General features: G+C 53.2%; 7 protein-coding genes across 7 annotated transcripts; 6 read left to right on the top strand and 1 right to left on the bottom strand.

The window, feature by feature from the left end:
- Positions 1 to 502: 502 nt before the first annotated feature.
- Positions 503 to 2,403, top strand: BROUX77_000282 (uncharacterized protein; the record flags this gene model as incomplete). The annotated part of the gene is made up of 3 exons (XM_073747400.1): positions 503 to 935; positions 1,012 to 1,911; positions 1,982 to 2,403. The coding sequence occupies 3 exons, from the start codon at positions 503 to 505 to the stop codon at positions 2,401 to 2,403; spliced, it is 1,755 nt and encodes a 584-aa protein (XP_073608519.1).
- A 286-nt stretch (positions 2,404 to 2,689) lies between these two features.
- Positions 2,690 to 4,495, bottom strand: BROUX77_000281 (uncharacterized protein; the record flags this gene model as incomplete). Its single annotated transcript, XM_073747389.1, has 4 exons — positions 2,690 to 3,584; positions 3,647 to 3,894; positions 3,967 to 4,410; positions 4,493 to 4,495. 4 exons carry the CDS (start codon positions 4,493 to 4,495, stop codon positions 2,690 to 2,692), a joined length of 1,590 nt encoding a protein of 529 aa, XP_073608518.1.
- Positions 4,496 to 5,703: 1,208 nt separating this feature from the next.
- On the top strand, positions 5,704 to 7,976 carry BROUX77_000280 (uncharacterized protein; the record flags this gene model as incomplete). Its single annotated transcript, XM_073747378.1, has 4 exons — positions 5,704 to 6,717; positions 6,777 to 7,473; positions 7,531 to 7,902; positions 7,954 to 7,976. The coding sequence occupies 4 exons, from the start codon at positions 5,704 to 5,706 to the stop codon at positions 7,974 to 7,976; spliced, it is 2,106 nt and encodes a 701-aa protein (XP_073608517.1).
- A 1,608-nt stretch (positions 7,977 to 9,584) lies between these two features.
- On the top strand, positions 9,585 to 11,227 carry BROUX77_000279 (uncharacterized protein; the record flags this gene model as incomplete). The annotated part of the gene is made up of 2 exons (XM_073747366.1): positions 9,585 to 10,527; positions 10,596 to 11,227. The coding sequence occupies 2 exons, from the start codon at positions 9,585 to 9,587 to the stop codon at positions 11,225 to 11,227; spliced, it is 1,575 nt and encodes a 524-aa protein (XP_073608516.1).
- Positions 11,228 to 12,168: 941 nt separating this feature from the next.
- BROUX77_000278 (uncharacterized protein) lies at positions 12,169 to 15,746 on the top strand (the record flags this gene model as incomplete). Its single annotated transcript, XM_073747355.1, has 2 exons — positions 12,169 to 12,346; positions 12,451 to 15,746. 2 exons carry the CDS (start codon positions 12,169 to 12,171, stop codon positions 15,744 to 15,746), a joined length of 3,474 nt encoding a protein of 1,157 aa, XP_073608515.1.
- A 1,181-nt stretch (positions 15,747 to 16,927) lies between these two features.
- Positions 16,928 to 20,372, top strand: BROUX77_000277 (uncharacterized protein; the record flags this gene model as incomplete). Its single annotated transcript, XM_073747344.1, has 6 exons — positions 16,928 to 17,184; positions 17,281 to 17,305; positions 17,409 to 17,426; positions 17,492 to 17,619; positions 17,696 to 20,224; positions 20,306 to 20,372. The coding sequence occupies 6 exons, from the start codon at positions 16,928 to 16,930 to the stop codon at positions 20,370 to 20,372; spliced, it is 3,024 nt and encodes a 1,007-aa protein (XP_073608514.1).
- A 1,752-nt stretch (positions 20,373 to 22,124) lies between these two features.
- On the top strand, positions 22,125 to 24,107 carry BROUX77_000276 (uncharacterized protein; the record flags this gene model as incomplete). The annotated part of the gene is made up of 1 exon (XM_073747333.1): positions 22,125 to 24,107. The coding sequence occupies one exon, from the start codon at positions 22,125 to 22,127 to the stop codon at positions 24,105 to 24,107; it is 1,983 nt and encodes a 660-aa protein (XP_073608513.1).
- Between the last annotated feature and the right edge of the window lie 98 nt (positions 24,108 to 24,205).

The following is a 24,205-nucleotide window of genomic DNA, read 5'->3' as shown; positions in this document are numbered from 1 at the left end:
CATGTAGACTGGAGTTTGTGGCAGGTCGTCGACTCAGGACATACGGATAATCTAACAAACGCTAGATTAGTGTCAGCGTCCAAGAGTCCTTTTTTCGGTGGTGCTGTTTTGTCGCCGCATAGTCCCTCGAAGACTCGATTCGCAGAAACCATTTTGGCTGCATCTCTGAACGTGGATAAATGGGCTGGTTCTCATCCACCCAATCGATACTTGTTCAAGCTGCAAAGCCCTATAGCCAGGGTTAGCAATAATCAACAAACCCTACACCTCCAATCATGAATGTCGTCGCCCGGAATCTATGTGTGACCAGGACTGGGGTGGGTAGCGGTCAGTTGTTTGAACATGGGATAACGGGGGCTGGATGGGTGGGAGTGCAGGACGATAAAGAGAGAATGCCAGAAACAGCCTCGTTGTGCATATACATGTGCCCACAAGCTTACGAGGACACTCCAAGTGTATCTCTATCTGATCTATACGGTACATCCGGCAACCTTCACTCAAGATGAGCGCCAACAACAGTGGCGACACCTCGGCGTCTGATGTCATCACGTACATTGGCGTCCCTCTTGCGGTGCTTGGCGTCATGCCCATTCTGTACAACACCGCTGTCACTCTGGCAGTGCAATCCAAGATCCGCCAGATGCTCCGGCGTAGCAAGCTCGAGGGTGTCACGCGCAGCGACTTGTTCAACCGCGTCATCGAGATCGAGCTGCCTCGTTATGCCATCAAGCCATGCGACCGCCTGCGTGACCGGGACGAGTACTGGGAAACAAGCCGCACGCCGAGCATTATCCCTGGGGGCTCGTGGATGACGTTCAACTGGCGCCGACGTCTGATTGGCTCCAGGACACAGCGTGTTGCGTATACCGACCAGGTCAGGCAGCCGCAGGCCGAGATTGCATTTGATGATCTAGCTTCGTACTTGTTGGATCTTGGTTAGTCATGTCTTCCCCCATCATAGCACGGATCAAATTACTTCTAACATCTCTGTCTTGATGCTTGCTTGTACAGGTGCTGCGCCAGAGCCGCAGGGTTGGAAGATGTTACGCGCAAATGGGCTTTGGACACCTGTCGGCTGGGACCTGATGAAAGGCCCAAACGGCCAAAAGGCTCTTAGTATCGCGCCATTGGATGACTCGGATGGCAACTTGTCGTTGGCTGTAACTTGGTCATCTAACTGGACCACTCGGAATCAAGTGTCTATGCCACCGTATTGGGTCCGGCTGCCTGCGCCTGTTGTACCTCTGCCTGAATACGAAGTGAAGGAGAAGATTGGTGATGATGCTGAAGGCGGTGAAGGTAGCGGACAAGAGTACTCTGATAGTTCAGTTACTGTTTCGGGAAAGGAGGAGTCTTCGGAAACCACCAAGACAGGAGAGCCTCACGAGGAAAATGAACTTGGCGCCTTGGTGGACTCTGTGCAGAAGCAAGCCGATGCTAATACTACACGGGATATCTGTTGCCACATCTCCTACGACGGCCTGATCGAAGCCATTCCGCAGGCCAGTAACGCCAACTCCTTCATGCTCCCCGAGCCTCTGTACATTGACCATCTCAAAGTCCAGCCTACGAGCCTTGACGGCGCCTGGCTGGCCAGTGCCCTGACTGCCTACGGAGTCTCCAGGAGCACCGTGTTGTGGAACTACAAAGTTCCCAAAGAGATTATCCGCCTTGCCTCATTGCCCAGCATCCCTTGCGGCGTGCTGGAGCTGCTGGGCATCGTCGATAGCAGCCAGACGCCCGACTGGCAGACGCCCGACGGCTCTCAGCAGCAAAACCTGGAGCGCCACACCCGCCAGTCACGAGACCGCATGCAGGCGATAGCGCGCGAGGCCCAGCTTCCGCCCGACCAGCGGATGAAAGCCCAGATGGAGCGGATGGCCCGTGAGCGCCAGGACGACTTTGACTACTGTGAGCAGCTCCCGACAGCTTCCCCTTGTTGATATTACGGCATTGCTAACCTTCATCTCTCTCTGCCCAGTCGTCAGTAAAAACAAGGAGCGCCAGAGGTTCCTTGAGCAGCGCAACCGCGAGGCATTCCAGAGTCCCAAATGGGCGCCTGGACTTGTCGGCGAGCACCTGCTTGTGTGGCTCAAGGCCCAGAGATGCGTGCCGGCAGATTCCACGCTGAAACAGGCAGCCGGCCAGGCGCTGCACCGTATGATTCTTGATGGCGCGCATGCTAAGCGCATCTTCGGCATGCTCGAGATGTGGAAGGTGTGGGCTGATAACGCAGGCATGCGCCATGAAAACTACGAAGCGTTGCGCGATGGGACGGAGAGCTTTGCGTGGGCGGCAGTGCTGGTGGCGGTGATTAGTGGAGCTGGCGAGGCGGTGGACGGACAGCTGGCGAGTGATATGCAGGAGTGCTTGCGCATGTGGAAGTATGTACGGCTTGGCTGATGGGACTGGTGTACTTTTGCGGTTGAGTGATGTTGGTGCATGAAGCTATTACGAGGTTTGATGTAGTTAGTTACTAGACATACGATCTGGGTGCTTTGGTTGAGAGCCCCAAGATGAATTACGAAAACATGAACAAAAACACTCGTGTATACTTGCACTAAGCCCTTCACAGCAGACGGCAACACGTGAGGGATCAATCAAAACATTGAAACGTCCAATATAAACATGCAAGCATTCAAGCATTTAAACCACCGCAACTGCTCCCGAGCACTGCAGCGAAGACTGTCTACTCAATCAGGAAATTCTCTGCCGTCGTCTTGTACTCCTGTGAGAAGGTGACCTCCTCATCCTCTTCCACCAAGGAAACGGTCTTGACCTCAACATCAACAAATGGCGTGGCCTTGGTGAAACGCACGCTCATGGGGAAGAACTCCTCTTCGTCGTTTGCCTCTGCCTCGAACTCGAATGAGCCCGAGGAGTTGTCCGCAGTGACATTGCCCAGCGTCCAGGTCAGCGTTTCGCCGTCCATGTCGTACTGCGCATCGTAGCTAGTTATTACCGGCTCCGACGAATACGGTATGTGAACGGCCACGTCGTTGAGATCCTCGCCGCCAGTCAGCTCGTACTCCACCGTTAACGAGTACTTGTCAGAATCCTTGTTGATCCACACAGTAAAGGTAATCGGGCAGGCGCTGCTGTCATCAACCTTGGGGGAAGCCTTCCACCGCAGGACTCCGACCGACGCATTGACGGGAAAGCCCCGGGCAGTGTTGGCCATCTGGATGACGCGCAAGCTGTTGAAAAGGTTTTTGTCGACATTGGGATGCGGGCGGAACTGGGCGCCGTGCTTGGCATTAGCCTTGACGTCTAGCTTGATCTTGGTCATGCTGGCATCAGACACTCTCAGAGACAGGTCACCGTTTACGGCTAGAGAAGTAAGGGTTCCGTCACGTGTGATCTTGGCGGATATGGTTTCGGTAATGGTAGTGTGAATGGCATCGCGGTCGACGGCGCTGTGGTGTTCTTCGGGGGCGACAGAGTGGCTGGGGGCCTGAGGGGCGGGAGTGACAAGAGGCGTGTTGTCGATTTCGGAGCCCATTTCGCCGCGAACGCGCTCAAACATGTCGGTCGTCTTGGACTTTTTACCCAGCTGCATACCTTTGCCCTTGAAGGTAGAAGACCTATCATTTTTGTTAGGTCAAGTAAACGGAAAAGGGTTCTGGCGGTCGAGCGAGAAACATACTTCTGGAAGGTCTTGTTCTTCTCGGCCTCGTAAGAGTCAAAGGTCTCTTGGGTAGCTGGCCGGCCAGCAGACGCGGAGTTGTATGAAGAATAGGTGGGAGTGCGGGGGCCGCCCATGCCTCCACCCATACCTCCGCCCATGCCGCCCATGCTGCCAGGGCCACGGCCGGCGCGAGCAGACTCCTTGCGCTGCAGTTCGAGCTGCTTGGCCTTGCGCTTGCGCTCCTCGGTGGCTTCAAGCTCCTTGTTCTGTTGGTGCATCACGTGTTAATATCAACTTGCGCTAACGGGGCAGGGCCGGAGATTCCAAGTGAGACGTACCCTGGCAATGATTTCCTGGATGCGCTCCTCGTGCGACTCCATTTCAAGGAAGGTCCGAATCTGGCTGATGGTTAGGTTTTCTCGGTATCCGAGGGTCACAATCTCGTCGAAAGCGCTGAGAAGATCGTAGGCATGGCTAAGGATTTCGCGCTCGTCCAGGCTGCGGCACGTGCTAGTAACGACTTGCGCAAAGAGGTGCAGGCTGTCAATGTCCTGCAGAATGTTGGACTGCTTGTTCGTGATCAGCACCATGTACAGCTCGTCCAGCGGCTGGTATACAAAGCGCACGCTGTCCTGTTCGACGGTGGTATGTTGCGTGCCGCTGTCGGCCAGCTTCGGGAATGACGCAAGCAGGGCTTCAACTCGGGATCGGGGCATCTCGTGGAATTGGCGGGAAAGCACGGCCTTCCCTCCGCGGGTGCAAATTGAGGCGGCGAGGACGACCTAGAAACAATAGGACAGACAGTTAGCTGGGAGCTGTGGTGTGGTGGGCGGGAGGAGCTTGGGTGAGGTGGCAGCCCCGTACCATTGTGAGTTGTGTGGCAGGCGGTAACAATTAAAGAGACGACTAAGACCAAGAAGGGGCAGAACGCAAGGAGATGCGGTGATCAATTGAAGATGCCTTTCAGCGAGATGACGTGGTGATGGTCGGATGGGAGGTTCTCCTATTAATTAGCTATGAGGTCGGGAACAGATTGTCCTAACAGTCGAGGTGTCGTCTCAAAGAGCCAGTGGGTGTGGCCCCTGCACGACAACCGCTTAGTGGGGCAGGCCAGCAGGGCCTCTGTAAATGGAGGTGAGGGCGCTGGAGATCGCTGAAGCATAGGCTCCAAAGTTGATGGCGAGAAGAGCACAGCACACAGGCAGAAGAACCAAGCAAATCTACAAAGGTAAGCCAATGAACGCAGTCTCGTTCGTCAAGTGTGTCTCTCACTCTAGCCTCCATACACCAAACAACCGCCGCACGTGATAAAGCCGATACTCTTCCGGCTAAATCTCGGCTAAGTCGCACCCAGCTTCCGTCTAGCTTCAGGCACAAACACGAACGCGCCCCCGTTAAGCCGGGGCAACCCTACCAAGAGCTTGGGCTCCACTTTTCTCCCTGCCCTTGCGCACTCCTAGCCGTCATCTTCGTTTGCTTGATTTGATCATCTCTGCGAACTTGGTATTTTCCATTTTCTCTCATTTCTTCGCAATCACGGCCGCCTTGCGACGATTTTCCGCTCTTCTTTCCGTCCTGACTGACCTTCTTTCAGCCTTTTCCTTCTTCTTTTTCTCAACGCTCTTTGCGGCCCTATCCACAAACCCAGGAAAAATTACCTTTCTCCTCTTTTCTCAAGCGCCTAGTCTTTTTGAGATCACCAACCTTCGCCGACCCTCGACCGAAAAAATCAAGGCTGACGAGATTCGCGTCAGGCTTACCTACCTAACAAATATCCACCTATCCATCTGCCTGATAATCTACGTTGGAGCTCCCTTCTACGCGACCAACCAACTAGTCCAGACGTTGCATAAAGGACCACTCAGCAAAGACTCACACCAACAGGCTCCTGCGTACTTCTGCCACAGGCTCACGCACATTTCTGCCAATCCGTCGCATACCGTTTGTAGAAAAGCCAGCAATCTACATCGGCAATCAAACCTGAGCCGGCGGGGAGACAAACACCCGCCTCCACAATACTACCAGGCGCAAATACATCCAACATCCTATCGCATACACTCTACAAAGCCAAGACGATGGCTACCAAAGTCATTTCGCAAGAAGGCTCTGACGGCAAAGCCGAACTTGACATCATTAACTTCGATGCGAGCGACAACGCCTCAATCTCCTACACCGAAAAACACGACATGATTGAAAACGAAATCGACTGGGAAGACCATAAGGAGTCTGCCGTCGAATCAAACTGCGGTTTCTCAACAGAAACCACGGTCCCTCATGCCACCAATGATCCCCTCCTTACGCCAGACTCCAAGAGCAACGCAGTTGTAGATGAAACTGAAGGAGCTCAAGACCTTGCATCAGCAAGCGCTGCAAACCATGCAAGCGAAGGAGCCTTTGAACATGACATCTCGTATGAACTTGAGATTGAGGCCGATGACGTTGCTGTGTCTACTGCCCCGATCGGGGTTGAAGAGAATGAAATCGATTATGAGGATAACACGGACCTCGAGGCCCATTCATCCAGTGAAGCCAAGCCTGCCAATTTAGAAAGCACTGCAGACCCAGGCCAGGATGAAAGCTTCAATGGCGAGGCTCCTGATGGCGTCCTCATTGATCAAGGCTTCACTGGCGCTGACGACACTGAAGATGCTTCAATGATTGTTCATGGTGACTTGACTATTGTTGAAGGCAAACCTACTGAAGATGGCGAAAATGAGCAGTCTGGCGTATCGCTCCACGATCATGTTGAGGATAAACAAGACAACTCTCATTCCCATGCCGATAAAACCCTCGAGGCCGAGGAACACGAGAGCGCCGATGCAAGCCCTGTCGACCAGGAGGACCAGGATGGCTTTCCCACAAGTTCACTGGTGCCGGATATCACTGTTCGCTATAACGGCGAGGAGTACCCCCTCTTCCACGGCCAAAACAACATCGATACACAGATGGGATTCTTCCATGACGTGGGCGTTTTGGACGCCCCCATAGATGACGTCTTGTCTAGCTTCAGGAATGAACTTACCGATGACTTGGAGGAAAATGAGGAGCTAGTTCTGCAAATCGATGATCTAGGCTTGCAATACTCCGAGGTACGTGCAACTCGTCAGCTTCTTACAATGTGTAGCAAACTAACACTAACCTTCTACAGACAACCAACGCCGACGTACTGGGCTCCATCACCCTTCGTCAGCTGTACAATCTGCTCCTAAAGCTGTCTCAGAACCAAAATCCCTCCTCTGTACCTACCATGTACACTTACCTCAACACAAGACTCAATACGACACGCCGCCTGGCTTATCTGCTCCAGGAAGCTTACAGTGGCTCCAGTCTTGAAAGCGTTGCACATCGCTTCCCTCAAGAGACTGCTAGTGAGCCATCCATCGAGGATGCTGATGAAGACATGGAAGATGTTGAAGAAGATGATGATCAGAGCGATGAGATTGAGGAAGAAGACGAAGATGAACAGGAAAATGAAGATTATGAAGAGCAGAATGGAGCCGTGCAAGGAGAGTACGATGAGCAGTCTGCTGAAGGTGACGAAGAGGAGGAGGAAAATCAAGATGAGGAAGAAGATGAAATTCCCGCCGACGATCTCGAGACCATCACCCAGCAGTCTACATCTGAGCAACAACAGCCTCTCAATGAGGAATATGAGGCTCATGATGAGCTGAACGAGGGTAATCGAGACGAATACCTGGACTTCGCCAGTGGTGTGATTGATAATGCCCAGGATGAAGCCACCTTAGTGCAAAGTGAGGCTGGTGAAAATGAGCTTTACCTCGATGACCACGAAGAGGGTGGCGTCAGCGTCGATAATGCCGAATTCCTGATGGATGGATCCAATGGTGCGTATACGCTCTCAACTACTTTGCCATCAAAAAGTGCTAACATATTTCTCCTAGTAAATGCCCCAGGTCTTGAACTCGATACCACACTTGAAGTTTCTCTAGATTCTGATGTTGGCGCAAGCTTTGATGCTACCAACTTCTCCGCTGCCGACGTTGACGTCGGAGCTGATCTAGACACATTCTTTGACATTAACGGAGACGTGGTGACGAACGAGTTTTCAACTGCCGACGGCACCCATCCCAGTGGTCCCTCTAGTTCTACAGAACATGGAGATGAAATTACATATGACGAGGACGACGACGACAACGCCGGAGTGGCCCTGGATGTCGGCGATGACAGTATCCTTTCGCAATCCCATGAGATCAACGACCAGGGCAAGCGTCTGCGTCCCGAGGAGGAGGACTTCCTCGAGACCGACGAAAATGGTAAGTTTCCGTGCAATGATGTCGGCTGAGTTTATACTAACTTTCAACTAGATGCTAAACGAATTCGGTCATAAATGTCGTTGCGCAAGCTTCGCTATCCTCTGGTAGTCCACCTCAAAGTTTGGAAGACCCAAAATGTACCAATGAGGCTCATTCTCCCCACCTTTGAACGCTGTTCATTCCTCTCCTCACACATCTCGTCTTCTATTTTCTTTCATAATTGTTTTCTTCGTAGAAATTCTTTCTCCTTCGCTTTCAGTGGCTGCTTTCCAGCGTTGGAGCTTGTCCCTTGCCCACCATCTTTCTACTCCATCTCCTATGTCTTCATGGCTCCCTAGAAGTTAACCATTTTGGTTGCTTTGGGGAAACTTGGAAGCACGCGCCTGTGCAAAATCCGGTACAGCCAAAAAATAATGGCGTGTACGCAAACTGTTGGTTAGGTAAGTATCTTTGTCGTATGGATTTCAACTAACCACAGGATAATGACGACGCGAAACTGCCATGCTCTTGCATGATACTCCCGGCACAATTATCAACGCTATGCTACCATCCATTTGCTCTGTCGCCCACGAACTTGCACATTAGGAACAAAGAACTTCCGACACGCGCACTTGACAACAGTTCACTCCTGCCTTATTTCTATTAACCTCAAGCATACACGAGCTTTACCCCTTTACATGTCCACTATCTAGGACAGGTATTCCTTTCTCTTCTGTAACAAGTAGTCCGTCTACTGGATTACAACCAACAGCCAAGCCCTTCCATGCTCAGCCTTTGCTGCTGCTCAACTTACCACACAACTTTCTATACTCATACACATGGCTGCAATTCCCTCGACGGGGTCAAACGGCCAATCGCTATGGGAAAAAGTATGATATTTTGTTCCCTTTGTATTATGTGTGTCAATGACACTACACTTTGATTCGTACCATTAGTACACTCAACCATCTGGGCTAAAGCTTGCCCGTCTATCTCTTCTTTTCTTTGTCATTCATTGCTATTTTCTACGGGGAATCTGGAGTTCTGTGAACCTAGCTTCAAAGATATTTCCCTGCATTGGGTTGAATCACTGCCATTACTAGCTTTATTGCTTCGATTAATTAATACCAAAACTAAATGCCAAAAACGCCGGTCTTGATTGTGTCGCCGTTGCACATACTGCTTGTTTGTTGTTTGTTTCCTGTCTGAAAGAAATAGTGGGACCAAGTCAAAATGCACGTGATCCAGATCCCGGACCTGACCTCAAGGATCAATGCGCCAGGGGTGGTCTCATTTTTCCTTCTCATCTGCCACATTAGCATTCTTTCGCAGTAGCAAAACTTCGCGCTTGTCCTGCTGTGAAACACATACTTTGCCGCAGCATCTTGGTGTTGTCGCACTTCTTCGACACACTTTTTATTTTCAAGCTAACTGTACTTTTTTGATTTCTTTTTGGGGTTCTTTGCCATCGCGACCCTATCATATACACGCGCCTTTCTTCTTTGTTTTTTTTTTAGCGCCTGTCTGGTTTCTGCAGTGACGTCGACTCCCTCTTTACCTATTTGCCTTTGTTTTGTTGTTGCCCTATTCGCCCTGTCGATTCAGCCTCGTCGCATCGCTGGGTGTTTCTCAATTGTACTTGATCCTTCTCGTCGCTACTTTTTGATTTCTCTCACGGGTGCGATCTCCATTCGCCTGCGGTCATGCCTCCTGCGAAAAGGGCCAAGGTCGTCGCAGCCCCTGCTCAGTCAACACTAGGCGGCCTTGTCTACGACTCCGACCTGGAAGACGAACTGTCTGGCATGAGCGTCACACACCCTGCGCCCACAACCAAGGCAAAGACCAGCGCGACAGCAGCCAAGAAAACAAAGGTGCGCGAGGCGCTGCCCGAACCCGAGTCACCGCCGCCGCCTACCAAGAAACGAGGGCGTAGTACTGCCACGACGGCCACCGCGAGCGCAAACACCCCGACGACTAAACCGACGGCCAATAAGATCAAGAAACCTACAGCAAGGCCGTCACGGCCGCTTGGCGTGCGCGCAAGGCAGGCGCTGGCGGACGAGCTGGCAAATACATCGACGACTAGTGTACAGGTCCCGAAGCAAAAGAAGACTATCGCAGCACAGCCGCCCATAGAAGAAGACGAGGGCGATGTGACTCAAACGCCCGAGCCTGAACCGGCGCCGCCAAAGGCAAAGGCGACAAAGGCTCGGCCTACGAAGAAGAAAACCCCCGCAGTGGTCGAACCCGAGGCTCCAGCGCCACCTGCCAAGAAATTGCGCCGGGCCCCCGTGCGCAATGTTGAGCCCGAGACTGAAGTTGAAGAGACAATGATGAACGAAACAATGCCGACAGAAGAAGATGAAGGCGTCTTGGAAACAACCCAAGTCACAGTTGTCCCACCCTCACCCGAGCCGCCCACAACCAAACGTGTGCCGGCTTCTGTGTTGCGCGCAAAGAAGAGACCAGCGCCGACGGATGCAGAGTCTGGGTCGGGAGAAGTAGCCCTGCGGAGGAAGCTAGGGGAAATGAACAACAAGTTCGAGAGCTTGGAATCCAAGTACAACGCGCTGCGCGAGATTGGCATTAAGGAGGCCGAGCGCAACTACGAAAAGTTGAAGAAGCAAAGCGAGGAGCGAGTTCAAAGTGAGTTCCCTCCCATGACTACTATCATCGCAGACACGAAGCATCAAGGCTAACGCAATCACCCGCAGCATCCACAAAACTTATCGCCCAGCTCAAGGAGCAAGTCAATGCACAAACCGAATTGGCGCTGCAGGGCGAAGGCCTCCGTGCTGAACTAGACCAAAGCGAAGCCACAGTCGAGCAACTGCGTACCAAAGTCGCCGCACTCGAAAAGGCACTAACCGACTCGCGCGCAGAGAACAAGAACCTCGTCACAAAACTGGCTGCCAGCCGGTCCAACGATATATCCATTGGCGGCCACCCAAGCAAGGGCGCGGGTAGCGGCGGGCTCGGTGGTGCGACGCGCACAATGGCGGCGAGCAACGAGATGGTGCAAGCTGCACAGATGAAGGAGGACCTCTACGGCGACCTGACGGGCCTGATTATCCGCGGCATCAAGCGCGACGACACCGAAGAGGTCTTTGACTGTCTGCAGACGGGTCGCAGCGGCACCCTGCACTTCAAGCTGGCCATTGAGCAGGAGGACGGCAGCAACGGCGAGTACGAGGAGGCGCAGTTCACGTACCGGCCGCAGCTAGACGAGAACCGCGACAGCGAGCTGATTGAGCTGCTGCCCGAGTACTTGACCGAGGAGATTACGTTCCCGAGGCCACACGCGGCCAAGTTCTACACGCGGGTGTCGCGGGCGCTGATGGAGTGAGCAGGGCACGACTGGAAGGGGTCAACAGGGAACAGAGGCAGAGCATGGCTACGTCTTTTACGTAATGATGGTTAGTTAGTGATACCCGGCGCGTTGGTTATAGAGTCGGTGGCAGTACGCAAAAGTCTATGTCCAAGTTATGTACCTGATACATTGATTCAAGCAGGATGGACGGGAGTCCTGGAAGTATTGGTGGCTTTACGCCTACTCATGGAAGTGAATTGGGAGCTATGTCGCCAGGGTTTGGCCTGTGTAGCTCAAGCCATCAGGGTTATCCACGCGGCCTACTGGTCTTGGACATTCGTAGTGGGGTTGCAGCAGGCGTATTCAGGTGATTCTCAGGGGCTGCATGGAGACAGGGTGCCCTATAACTCGCTGGCTCTGGCGGAGCGCCAAATCTCTTAGTGGCTCTTTGTCCTGGAGCACTGCCTGTGTTCACTGGATGTCCCCTGTATCCCCGTGCTGCGTGTCTTCTTTACTTGCTTCATCGTTTACTCCCCTCACGATGGCTTCTCACCATCAGCAGCTTCGTCCCGGTCTCTTTCACATTGACGCGCCGCATTGTTCTCTCTCTTGCGCTGGTGTTGAAACGACGTCATGCTCTGAGCTGAACTTGCTGCATCTTTTCTTTTTGTTTCGTTGACCAAGAGTTTCAAGCTTCTTTCTTTTCGAGCAGCTCCCCATGTCTTTTTTTGCTGTGGCCAATTAATATTGAATAATTCTTTTTTTTTGCTCGAGGAGCAAGGACAGGACAGCTCTTCTCTACGTTTTTTTCCTTACTAGCTGGCGCGCCTCTTTTCCTGTCTCGGCCGTCAATGAGTTAACGCGACATCCGCAGCCTCTCCTTTCCTTTCTCTCTCTAAAAGACAGTCGCACGCAGTCTAGGAGGCCCCGGACCCGAACTCGCCTCGCCTACTACGCACCGCACCGCATCTTGAAACATGGCCGGCTTCCCGCGCTTTGGATTTCTAGCCATTGCCGTGGTCTTCCACCTGGTCTACATCTACAGCATCTTTGACATCTACTTTGTCAGTCCCATTGTGTCTGGCATGCGCCTATACGGAATTGACCGCCCGCCATCGACGCCAGCTCCCGCCGACCGACTCTTCCTGTTTGTTGGTAGGCCGCCCAGCCCAAGCAGCAGCTTGCCTCTCTGTCCCTCCCCCCCCTCTATGGGCTCCCCGATTCCAATGCTAACTGTCTCCCTCGCTTGCTTCTTCTAGGCGACGGTCTTCGGGCCGACAAAGCTTTCCAGGCCCACCCTGAACCCTATCCCGAAAATTCCGACGACCTTGTCCCGCGCCCGCTTGCCCCGTTCTTGCGCTCCCGAGTCCTCGAGCACGGCACCTTTGGCGTGTCGCATACTCGCGTTCCCACCGAGTCGCGCCCTGGCCACGTCGCCCTGATTGCCGGCCTCTATGAAGATGTCTCGGCTGTGACAACCGGATGGAAGCTTAACCCTGTCAACTTTGACAGTGTCTTCAACCGCAGCCGTCATACTTGGAGCTGGGGTAGCCCGGATATCCTGCCCATGTTCCAGCACGGCGCAGTCCCCGGCCGCGTCGATGCCGACCACTACGAGCCCGAGTTTGAGGATTTCGCCGGCGATGCTACAAAGCTGGATCTATGGGTGTTTGACCACGTCAAAGAATTGTTTAAAGCTGCAGAGACCAACCATACACTTGATCGTGCTCTCAGAGAGGACAGGGTCGTTTTCTTCCTGCATCTGCTCGGCCTCGACACTACTGGCCACTCGTATAGGCCTTACTCCAAGGAATATCTCCATAACATCAAGATTGTTGACCAAGGCGTGAGCGAGATTGTCCGCATGGTCGAGGAATTCTATGGCGACGGCCGTACTTCCTTCGTCTTCACCGCCGACCACGGCATGAGCGACTGGGGCAGCCATGGAGACGGCCACCCCGACAATACCCGCACCCCGCTCATTGCTTGGGGCTCTGGCGTGGCTAAACCACTAACTACCGCCGACGGCTCCGTCGCTCCGGGGCACGACGAGTACTCGGCCGACTGGAACCTCGACCATGTGCAGAGACATGATGTGGCGCAGGCCGACGTTGCTGCTCTCATGGCCTATCTCATCGGCACCGAGTTCCCTGCCAACTCTGTTGGCGAGCTCCCACTGTCGTTTCTGTCAGCCAACATGAAGGAAAAGGCCACTGCAGCGCTTGTCAACACTCAGGGCATCCTTGAAATGTACCGCATCAAGGAGGAGCAAAAGAATGCTACCGAGATGCGCTACCGTCCGTTCTCCGGGCTTGATGCCGAGGCTCAGCTGGCTCCCGAACAACGCGTTGCTGCCATTCAGAGCTTGATCCATGCTGGAAAGTACGAGGAGGCTATTGAAGAAACCGCTGTTCTCCTCAAGACTGGTCTTGATGGCCTGCGCTATTTGCAGACATATGACTGGCTGTTTTTGCGCGCCTTGATCACGGTGGGCTACCTGGGATGGATGGCCTTTGCATTGACAATTGTGCTCGACTTGTTTGTTCTTCACGGTGCCACGCCTCCCCTGCGCAGTCTGGCCAGTACCCTATTCTTCTCGTCCATCCTGGCTACGCTATACGCTTCTTTCATTGTTTCTAAGTCACCACTTACGTACTATCTCTATGCCTTCTTCCCCGTTATGTTCTGGGAGGAGGTGTTCGCTAGACGCCAGAGCATTGTCAAGAGTGGCGAGGTCCTTTTTGGCCACATTTCCTCCAGTAGCAGCATTATCATGTTTGCCATTAATACGCTGTTGTATGTAGCTGTCGTCGAGTCTCTAGCGGTGGGTTACATCCATCGTGAGGTTTTGACTGTATTGTTTCTCGTGGCATCGGTTTGGCCACTCTCGCTGGGCTGGAAGTTTATCAAGGAACATATCGGCCTCTTGCTTACTTGGTTGTTTTCGTGTGTTGTCATGAGCACATTCACTCTGCTGCCAGCCATGAAAAAAGAAAATCTGTCTCTTATCATGGCTGGAGGCGTCTTGATGACGCTTGTTGGCTTGCTGTATCTTGCCTTTGAAGACTACATCCTCGCTGACTTTTCTAAGCCTACTCATGCCCGCCAGCCGAGCCCAGGCTCTCGCGTGATCACAGGCATCCAAGTCGGCCTCATTATGCTTGCCATGGTGGTCACCTGTGGAAGCACGCTTTCCCTCCAGGCTAAGCAGGGTCTGCCGCGTGGCAACCAGGTTGTGGGATGGATAACGCTGGTCATCTCGCTCTTTATGCCCATCACGTATCGTCTCTCTCCCAACATCCACTACATGCATCGCCTCTTGAGCATGTTCCTGACTTGCGCGCCGACATTTGTCATCTTGACAATTTCATACGAAGGCCTCTTCTATGTAGCGTTTAGTTTGATTTTGGTCACGTGGGTGCGTCTGGAAAGCTGTATTGATTCTCAGCTGGCACCGCCTGTTGTAAGCACGGCTAGTGTCCTGGATACTAAGCAGGAGGATACGGAGGAACAAGAGGTAAAGGCTGCTATTCCGGCTTCTCCTGCATCCATGTACCGCCCACTTCGCCTCTCGGATGCGCGTGTGGCGCTGTTCTTTTTCGTGCTTTTGCAGTCTGCCTTTTTCAGCACTGGCAATGTGGCGTCGATTTCGTCTTTTAGTCTCGACTCTGTGTACCGCCTTATTCCCATATTTGACCCGTTCTCACAGGGGGCGCTGCTGATTCTCAAGCTGATGATCCCCTTTGCTCTCATGTCTGCCAACCTAGGCGTGCTCAACAAGCGTCTGGGAGTGGCACCGAGCGCGCTTTTCATGCTTACCATGGCCGTCAGTGACATTCTGACGCTTTACTTTTTCTGGGTCGTCAAAGACGAGGGCTCGTGGCTGGAAATTGGCTCAACCATCTCACACTTTGTCATTGCCAGTCTTCTGTGCGCGTTTGTGGCGATCCTCGAAGGTGTAAGCGCCATATTCATCTCAGGCATGGAAGTTGCCGAAGGAAGTATGGTGAAAGAGGAAATCCTGGGCCAAGATGCAGGCAAACAAGAAGCGAATGAGGTTGCGGAGACGGTCCTCCCGGTGGACAATAAGACTACGGCTACCAAGTCGCCCAAGGACAATGCTAGAAAGAAAAACAAAAAGGAGAAGCGGGAGAAGAGCGACCGGCATAGCGCTTATTCCCAGGCCGAGCCTGAGCCTGTTCAGGAAACCCGGGTGGAGACAGAGTCAGGCGATTCCACAGTCCCGCAACCCTCAGACGCCGGATCCATGTCTGAAGAAGACATGGCTATCAAGTCGCTCTCAGATGCATCGCTTGATGCGCTGATCGAGATAATCGACAAGCAAGAAAGCAACAACAAAGCTGCTCCAGTGGCTTCTAGTGAGCCTCAGACTGCGGCTCAAAACGAACAGGACACCAGCGGTGCTTTGGACGAGCCGCTGTCTCGGGAGATGACGGTGGCGAAGGATACAGCTAACAACATTAGAGCACCAGAGCCGCAACTAAATGGCGTAAGCGGTGAGAGCGAGGCAGCGGGGGGCTCGGTGGGTATATAGCTAAGACGTGTGTCCCCTCTGTCCCGGTGTATTGTTTCTTTGTTTCTTAGATATCTAGATGAGCCAACTAATAAAGGCCTGTGTGTCATGACAACCAGACCGTGGTGCTGCTAATAACCTCAAGTCGAGACCGGCCCAGAACAGCGGAATGTGGGAGGCGGGGGAGGGCCTTGGGTACATGTGAGTATGTATCAAGGCCCGGAGATGCAGCCCAAAGCAGGGTGTCAAGCCCGGGGCAACTGGGTGCGAGGCAAAACAAAGCCACATGGCCTTCTGGGGCTTGGGAGCTCTGAACCTCTGGCGCGGCCGTGGGGGCAAGTGAGGTCGGGGCCACAGGCCGTGCAATAGGTGCCAAGTACCATATGGCTACAGGTCTCATACAACAGGTACATACCTTGAGGTGTGCGTCACATGCCAAATTCGGCGCATTTTCCCCTCTGTTCTCTCTTCTCTCTTCTTGTACACGCAAAAGTCTTGGCTTTGATAGGCCGGCGAGGGGTGCTGCTTTCCTTTGCTGGGATTTCATTATCTTATCAGGCTGCAGCATGGCATTCGCATGGCTGGAGAACTGGAGAAGGGACAGGGCAGGTACGGATGCTTCAAGCTTTGGCAACTGCGGTGTGTACGGGAAAGAGAGACCAGAAAAAACACACGCCTGCCTCGCGAGAAATAAATGTTGTCATTTGTCTTGGCCTCGAGAACCCGCCTGTATCTTTTAAGTATATCGTATTGTTATTGACTTGGCACAAGAAAAGCCTGTCTTGGATCCCCTCTCTCTCTTTAGGGTTTGCGTCGCTCTGTAGCGTCCGTCTCCTTTTCCTGCCGCTCTTGGCCTAGGTCCACAAACTAAAGCCCTTCGCATAAGCTCCAACCTCACCAGCTTGGTCTGGTCCACTTGCCGCCGCCGCTCCGCCCTGAATAATTCCGCACTGTTGTTGGAGGAGGGCAGCTTTGCCGCTTTCGACTTCTTTCTGGATTATTGTTTTTGATCTTCTTCGAGTTTCTCATCATCGTCATCGCCGTGTACATCGACTCTTTGTTTATTTGTTGTTCAACCTGCATCATTACTATCGCCGTCCGCGCCTGCAACTCTGCGCCATCGCACCCAACCCAACCCAACCCCAATCAACCCTTACTGCCCGTGCCGTGCCGTGCCTGTCTGCTGCTGTGTGTCTTTTGCCATGAACACCGATCACGACGGTCGCTCGACCTCGGCGCTGCCGGCCACCGATCAAGTTCCATCAATATCATCGCCGGTACAACACTCAACTCCGGCTTCCGCGGAGACCTCGACCAGCAATTCCTCTGCCGTACCATGCGCTGTAGCCACCTCTACTGCATCCGCTCCGCTCGAAATTTCTACTACTGCTGCTACGCCCTTTGCCAATAGCGAATCGACTCCGGGCGGTTCTGGCTCTGTAGCAGTTAGCTTCCGAAGGTGAGATGGCCCTCCCTAGACTGGCTAATCATGGCCTGCCGTTGAAGCGTTGTTACTTGGCCCGGGGAAATGCTAATTCGTCTTCTTCGCATCTAGACAACGTGCCTCTCGAGCTTGCGAGGTATGTCGTCATCGTGATTAGACTCGGCGCAGTCAAGACCTCCTCCTGCTATGATATACGCTAACAAAATCTTTTACTTCTGTTTTGCTTGGCCTCCTTGTAGACATGTCATGCTAGAAAGGTGAGCCAATATGGTGTCTTTTACACTAGCCAAACAGTTCAATCTAACCCTTGCTTGATCTCTAGGTTCGCTGTGATGCCGCTAGTCTTGGTGTGCCATGTACCAACTGCGTTGCTTTCCAAGTCGAGTGCCGCATTCCAAGGCCAAAGCGCAAAAAGGCCCCGAATGCCGCTCAAGTCCGGGAATCAGATAGGTGAGCTTACTCAACCAAGCCGGCCTAGCTTAACGGAAGCCATCGGCTCTAACAACCAGGCGCTCGCCGTCTCTAGTGAGGATGACCCGGCAAATCCCGCCCCGCAGGTTCTACCGCCCCCGCCGCCGAGACAGGCTTCTCTTGTATCTCGGCCCCTCCAGCATCGCGAGCTGAAGCCTGTTCACACCGATCAAGGCACGCCGTCGGGACCTGTCGCCACCTACGAAACAATGAAACACGAGCTTGCACAAGATTCATATCTTGCCCTGACCAAGCCAAAGTTCATTCGAGCCCCAATCACCGAAGCCGGACGAGTCGCTTTCCTCGGAGAGTCCTCGAACCTCAATCTCCTAGTCCACGAAAAGGGCTCAGCCGCCGACGCCGTTCATTATCCGCTGCCCGATAACGTCCGTGGTTCACGCATGCGCGTGGACGAGCTAGACAGCCTTGAGCTAGATATTCTACAACAACGAGGAGCCTTCTTACTTCCACCACGAGCACTCTGTGATGAGATTGTCGACGCATACTTCAAATATGTTCACCCCATCATGCCCTTGCTCAACAAGACTCGTTTCATGAACCGCTATCGCAATCCCAAGAATCCACCATCACTATTTCTGTTACAATCTGTGCTATTAGCCGGCTCACGAGTCTGTACCAATCGCCAGCTGCTAGATGCGAATGGATCCGCCACTCCCGCTGCGTTGACCTTTTACAAGCGCGCCAAAGCTCTTTACGATGCCAACTATGAAGATGACCGAGTCACCATTGTACAAGCCCTAGTGCTCATGGGCTGGTACTGGGAAGGCCCTGAAGACGTGACGAAAAATGTCTTTTACTGGACCAACATGGCGGTAACAGTGGCCCAGGGCTCAGGCATGCATCGCAGTGTCGAAAACTCCCAACTCAGCAAGGCAGATAAGCGACTATGGAAACGTGTCTGGTGGGTGCTGTTTTCCCGTGACCGCTCTGTGGCTGTAGCGCTGGGGCGGCCTGTCAGAATCAATCTGGACGACTCAGATGTTCCAATGCTAGTTGCAGATGACTTTATCGAAGACGAGGACAACGCACCCAGCGATTATAAGCCAGACCCAGACGCCACCATCTTCTTCCTCCAGTATGTGAAGCTCTGCGAAATCATGGGGCTTGTTCTTTCTCAGCAGTACTCGGCAGCTTCAAAGGGCCGGCCTAAAAGAGCCATTGACCTGACCCATAGCGATATGGCACTGGCAGATTGGCTGCAAAACTGCCCAATCAAATACGACAAGGATAACCATTCATTCTGGCCTGCTCTTCTTCATATAAACTACTACACCATTCTTTGTCTATTGCATAGAGCACACATACCGCCGTCCGGAACGACCAGGCCGATTGGCGAGTATGAGTATCCTTCACGGAATATTGCTACGCAGGCAGCAGGCATGATCACCATGATTGTGCAGAATCTGGTGACGAGGAGCGAGCTACGGTTTGTTCCTGGGTTTGCCGTCTACAGTATATTTTCGGCTCTTATAATGCATGTGTACCAGTCTCGGTCACCAATCCCGGCCATCAAAAAGGTCAACCAGGAGCGTGTCAGGATCTGCATGGACGCTCTGCAGAACGTGTCGAGTGTTTGGATGGTGGCCAAGCTCATCCATAAGCTTTTCAGCTCTATACTAGGCAATAAAGTGCTCGAGGAGCGGCTTCAAAAGGCTGGCATCAAGAGGCATCGCAAGTCTCACGCTGGCGAAACTCACCGGCCCATGATCCCGATCAACACTAATGGTATTAGCCTGCAGCAGCCCGTGAAACTAGAGCCACCGATGGCTACTACAGTGCCTCCGGGTATTCCCCAAGCCAGCAACGGTTCATCACTTCCATCCGACCAAGTACAAGAACAAGCACCGACATCAGTACCACGCACCTCCATAGAAACACCGGCAGACGAAATACAACCAACATCCGCACCGACAGAGATGCCACCACCACTCAACAACACCAACTCACAAGCGGTTCCTGCTGGGGCAAGTCGTGCAGTAACTGATACTTTTATGGGTGGAACCGAATCCGGCGCACAAACACGCGCGCAGACGCCGTTCAACCCATCGTTCTCAGTACCGGCCACTCCTCCCGATCTGTATCTCTTTACACGAAACTCCCCCAACCTGTCGCAGTCTCTGTGGGAGAACTTCCAGCCCGGCCAGCTGTTTCCTGAAGGGAACCAGGTGCCCGTGTATCCCGACATGGCTGCGAACCAAATAGACCCCAACATGGATCCGGCTACCATTCCGCCGGGCATGGATTCTTTCTCGCCTGTACAGCAATCCGCCACAGTCGCCATGGGACCCGGCGACGCCTTTGATCCAAACACCAATGCCAACACCAATAACTACATGGCCCCGCAGGACTTGGGCGGCGTCCTGCCGGCTGCTTTCACGACGCCCTCACCGAGCCAGAGCCAGTGGATGGGCCAGCAACCGGGCGCAGCTGGAAATCCCGCCACGGGTCCAGACGGCACCAACGCGGGAGCGGCAGCACAAAGTCCTGATAGCTGGAGCTCAAGCTCGGTGCAGGGAACCGGGCCGCAAAGCCAAGTTCCTTCGACACTAAACGTTGAAGAATGGTAAGCTTTCTTTTGTTGTGTTTTATGTTTTCGTTTCCATTTGTTTCTAGACAATCTTACTGATGTTCCTCTGTTTTATAGGATACAATTCTTCGGGTTTACGACAGGCATGGCGGGCTTTAACTTTGACGTGCCTATGACTGGCTAAAGTCTGAAAAGAAAAAGAAGAAACACAACCAATGGGGTTAGGGTACGTGTTACGTCAGAGCTGAACCAGCCATATCAACAGCAAGTGTTGAAAACAACATAAACACAACTACTCGTAGCTGAGAAATCAAAAAGCTGTAGTTATCTGTCTTTCAAGCGTGAAGTGAAACCACATATCACGACCGTGCGTACTACTGAAGTGGAGCCTTTATTGAAACCCAAGGGGGGGCCGGAGGAGAGGGGAGGAGGCGATCAAAGTGCAAAAAGCACGAGGATGGGGAGGACTAACCTGAATTGAGGCGCGAATGAGTGAGAAGACGTAGCGAAGCTTATAACCAACGCAAGCAGGCTTCTAGACCCGGCTGAGAGAGGAAAAGGGACTCCTTTTCTCGTCCAGTCGGCTGTCTGGCGGCGGAGGAGGGGCACAAATCTTGCCTCCCCTATAAGTGTGGGCGTCCCCTGTAAAGGCCTAGACGCGGGCCACAGGCTCCTGGAGCGGCCCCTGAAAAAGGGCAGGCGACGAAGAGATGGAAAGATAAAGAGCTTGCAGTAGGGAAGTTTCCCTGAGAAGAAAGCCAGGAACAGAGGGGTTCCTTCCTGTCTGGAAGTTCCATCTAGAGCAGGGAGCCTAATTTAGGCGTCTTGCCAAGTGCGGGTGAGGCACAGGCGCCCTTCTTCAAAGCCCAAACGCTCAATCCCTTTTCCCTTGTCTACGGCCACGGGTTGAAGAGGGTAGCTGCCGCTACCTGCTGCTTGTAAGTAGGGTCGAGTACGGTTGGATGTACCATGTATTGTCGCCAAAGCGGGAAGTGACTTGTCTATCTTCTGGTTTCTGGTTCTGTCTCTTGCTCTGTTGTTTCTGGTTCTTTCCCTCGAACCTCTTTTTTTTTCTTTTTTTTTCTTCTTTTCATTTCTCTCCTTACTTTTTCATGAACCTTCTTTTTTTGTCATTGTTTCCACCCCAAGAACTCTTACAATTCTTTTGGGGGAAGACAAGCTACAAGGCAACTGCCAGCTTTTGTTTGCGTTCATTGTTATAGACTTGACTATTTCTGTTTTGTTATTTTTTTTTCTTCTATTTTATTCTTGTTGTCTCTTGCTTCATCTCGACAGCCATTTTCTCCCCACGGCCAAACCATCCAACAAGGCCGGCCTTCTGTTCGTTTTTTTTTGTGTGTGCCTTGTCTTGATTTGCTGCCCTTTTTTGCTTCAGAGCTTCACTGAAATACCTCCTCCTTTTTTTTTCTTTTTCCTTTTCTTTTAGAATACGCCTTCCTATTTTATTCCCGCCTACAAAATTGCCCCCCCTCTCTACGCTGCTTATTATCCATCTCCATTGAGCAAGGCGCAGGAACCCTTTTGAACTCAATTCCTAGTTCTTGCCTCCATCTTTGAGCCTGCCTTCCTTATCCTGCTGGCCCACGTCGTGAGCCTTTGTTCTCTCCGCTTTTGTTCCTTTTTTCTTTCTCCGGCCCCCAAACTCCGACTCTGGATTGTGATTCCACTCCGTGATCAGTGCTTCCATCGTTGCTTCCGACCTTCCGCACCGGCTGCCGCCGCCAGATGGTGTCTTTCGGGACCTCCCGCCGGGCCCTGCGCTGAACGAACAAACAAGAGACTCCACAAAAACAAGAACCACTTCGAACTCCTGACCTCGGGCCTAGTCGAATATCCATAGCACACCGACACTCTCACCGCCTCGGTTTTTTCTTCTGAGCTTTGAATCGCTTTTTGTCTTTCTCTCTCATAGTATATGGGGACCAGGTCTACCACGGCCACTGCCGGCGCTATGCGGCCACGTAACCAGAGAGCCGAAGCCCAGCCGTTGGCGTCATCTTCATCGCCCGGCAACCCCGTGACAACAAGCCCGACTACTATGCGGGGGACAACACGCATGGCTGAACGCGACGACCGACGGCCCGATGACCCTAGAACATACAAGGGAAACACCTCGGGAGTTTCTAGCTTCCGAATTGGCGGTAATACTACCCGGAGCGGCAGTCTAGGACCCAGCTCTGGCAGCTTCTTGGGCGATAGCTGGGCATCCGTGACCGACTATGCTACTTCTCTATTTTCGTCAAGTCCCCAGGAGGTCGGTGGCCTGTATGCACGCGGCAGCCGCATTGGACGCAGCAGGAGTCAAGGCGGGCTGGTATCCCGTCACAAGTCTACCAAGTCCTCGACAGCTCCGATCACATGGGGCCCCGAGCCCCCGCAACCCCAGACATCCCGGGGCCGAAGCCGGAAGACCATGGATGACGTCGCTGCTGGCTCTCGTGCTGAGATAGAGGCTGCATTGACAGCCGCACGCCGTGCCACAGTTCTGGAGAGCCATGAAGGTGTCAATGGCGGGCTGGATGTGAGCGGCAAGTTCAAGCACAGACGATCAGACGAATTGACTCGAGCCGATGCCGATGAAGCTGAAGTTGAGGACCAGTTGGTCTACATACATCACATAGCCCCCGGGGATACCTTTGCTGGGATCGTGCTCAAGTATCACTGTCGCGAGGACGCAATCAAGAAGGCCAACGGGATGTGGTCCAACGATGTTCAATTGCGCAAGCGCCTATTCTTGCCTGTGGATGCCTGTCAGGTCAAGGGCAAAGTGTGTGATCCGCCGCCGTCAACAGAGGACGTACCCGAATCCAAATCATTAGTGGAACTCGAAGAAATACGCCAGCGTAAACAACAACAAGAAATCGATGACTTCTTCATGTCTCGTGCGTCTACATCGAACTCGACCTCCCCTACGACGGACTCGCTTTCATATGCCCAGGGGAACCCCGATAAGCCATGGCAGCATGTTCGCTGGGTAGCATTAGAAAGCTTCAGCTCCCCAGTGGAAATCGGACGCATGTCCAAGAAAGCCCTCGGATACTTCCCACCCCGGCGGAAAAAGAGCATTCATACCGCGTCGTCCCGGTCTACACCCCGCCAGAGCTTTGATGTCTCGACACCAGGATCAGCAGGCTGCTCGACTACCCCGAATATGAGACGACCTAGTCTTCTGAGCGCGCGACCAGGCCTATCAATCACGCCACCAGCCACAACAAATGTAAACCATACTCGAGGTGCTAGTATTGGGGATGAAGCATTGCCAGCATGGATGCGCAAGGCAGGTGGTGTAGGCAGTCTCAGCGTTCGTGCTCCAGGGCCAGCAAGCGATATACTCAACAAATGGGCGAAGAAGCATATTCCGGGTCTGAGCATGGAAGCCGTTCCATCCATGGCTATCATGGGATCTGAAACAGCGTCTTTGGGCATCTCAAGAGATGTTCCAGGTGTTCTTGCTAACGGTGCCCCGGCCAGCACGGGTGTCGGCTCTACTGAAGGTGTCGCAAGCGACGACTTTTCGAGATCTCTGCACAACGCCGGAACAAACATTGACCGCATGGCTGCCGTTGTCGAGACGTGGGTACGCGGCGCACTCGCCAAAGCCGATGTGTCTCCAAGATCTGGCAAGCGCAATTTTAGTGGTAGCACTAGCGGTGTTGTAGGCGCCGGTGGAAGCAATGTCGGCGGCGGTAGCAGCTTTGGGCCGGTATCAAATGACTTGATTGAGCTGGGCGATAACTTGAGCGACGATGGACAGCCGCCCGTTTTCAGTCTGGACTACCGTAGGGGCTCGAACCGCAGCACCGAACAGGCGGCTTCGGGCTCGGGCTCGGGGTCTAGATCGGGCGCGACCGGCGGCGGGAGTGTGCGGGCGCGCCGTGGAGCCAAGAAGCAGGATTAAGCAAGGAAGCCTGTAGGCTTTACTTTCAAAGTTGTTGGCACTGTATACTTTGTTTCTTTTCGTGGAAGGGGGAGTGGGGGTCTGGTTGGTGTGTGGGT

The sequence above is a fragment of the Berkeleyomyces rouxiae genome, assembly GCF_048999995.1.
Source record: "Berkeleyomyces rouxiae strain 22BRR77 chromosome Unknown BrBRR77_ptg000001l, whole genome shotgun sequence".
Lineage (NCBI taxonomy): Eukaryota > Fungi > Ascomycota > Sordariomycetes > Microascales > Ceratocystidaceae > Berkeleyomyces > Berkeleyomyces rouxiae.
The sequence above is the reverse complement of the archived record's forward strand: the minus strand, read 5'-3'. Positions and strand labels throughout refer to the sequence as shown.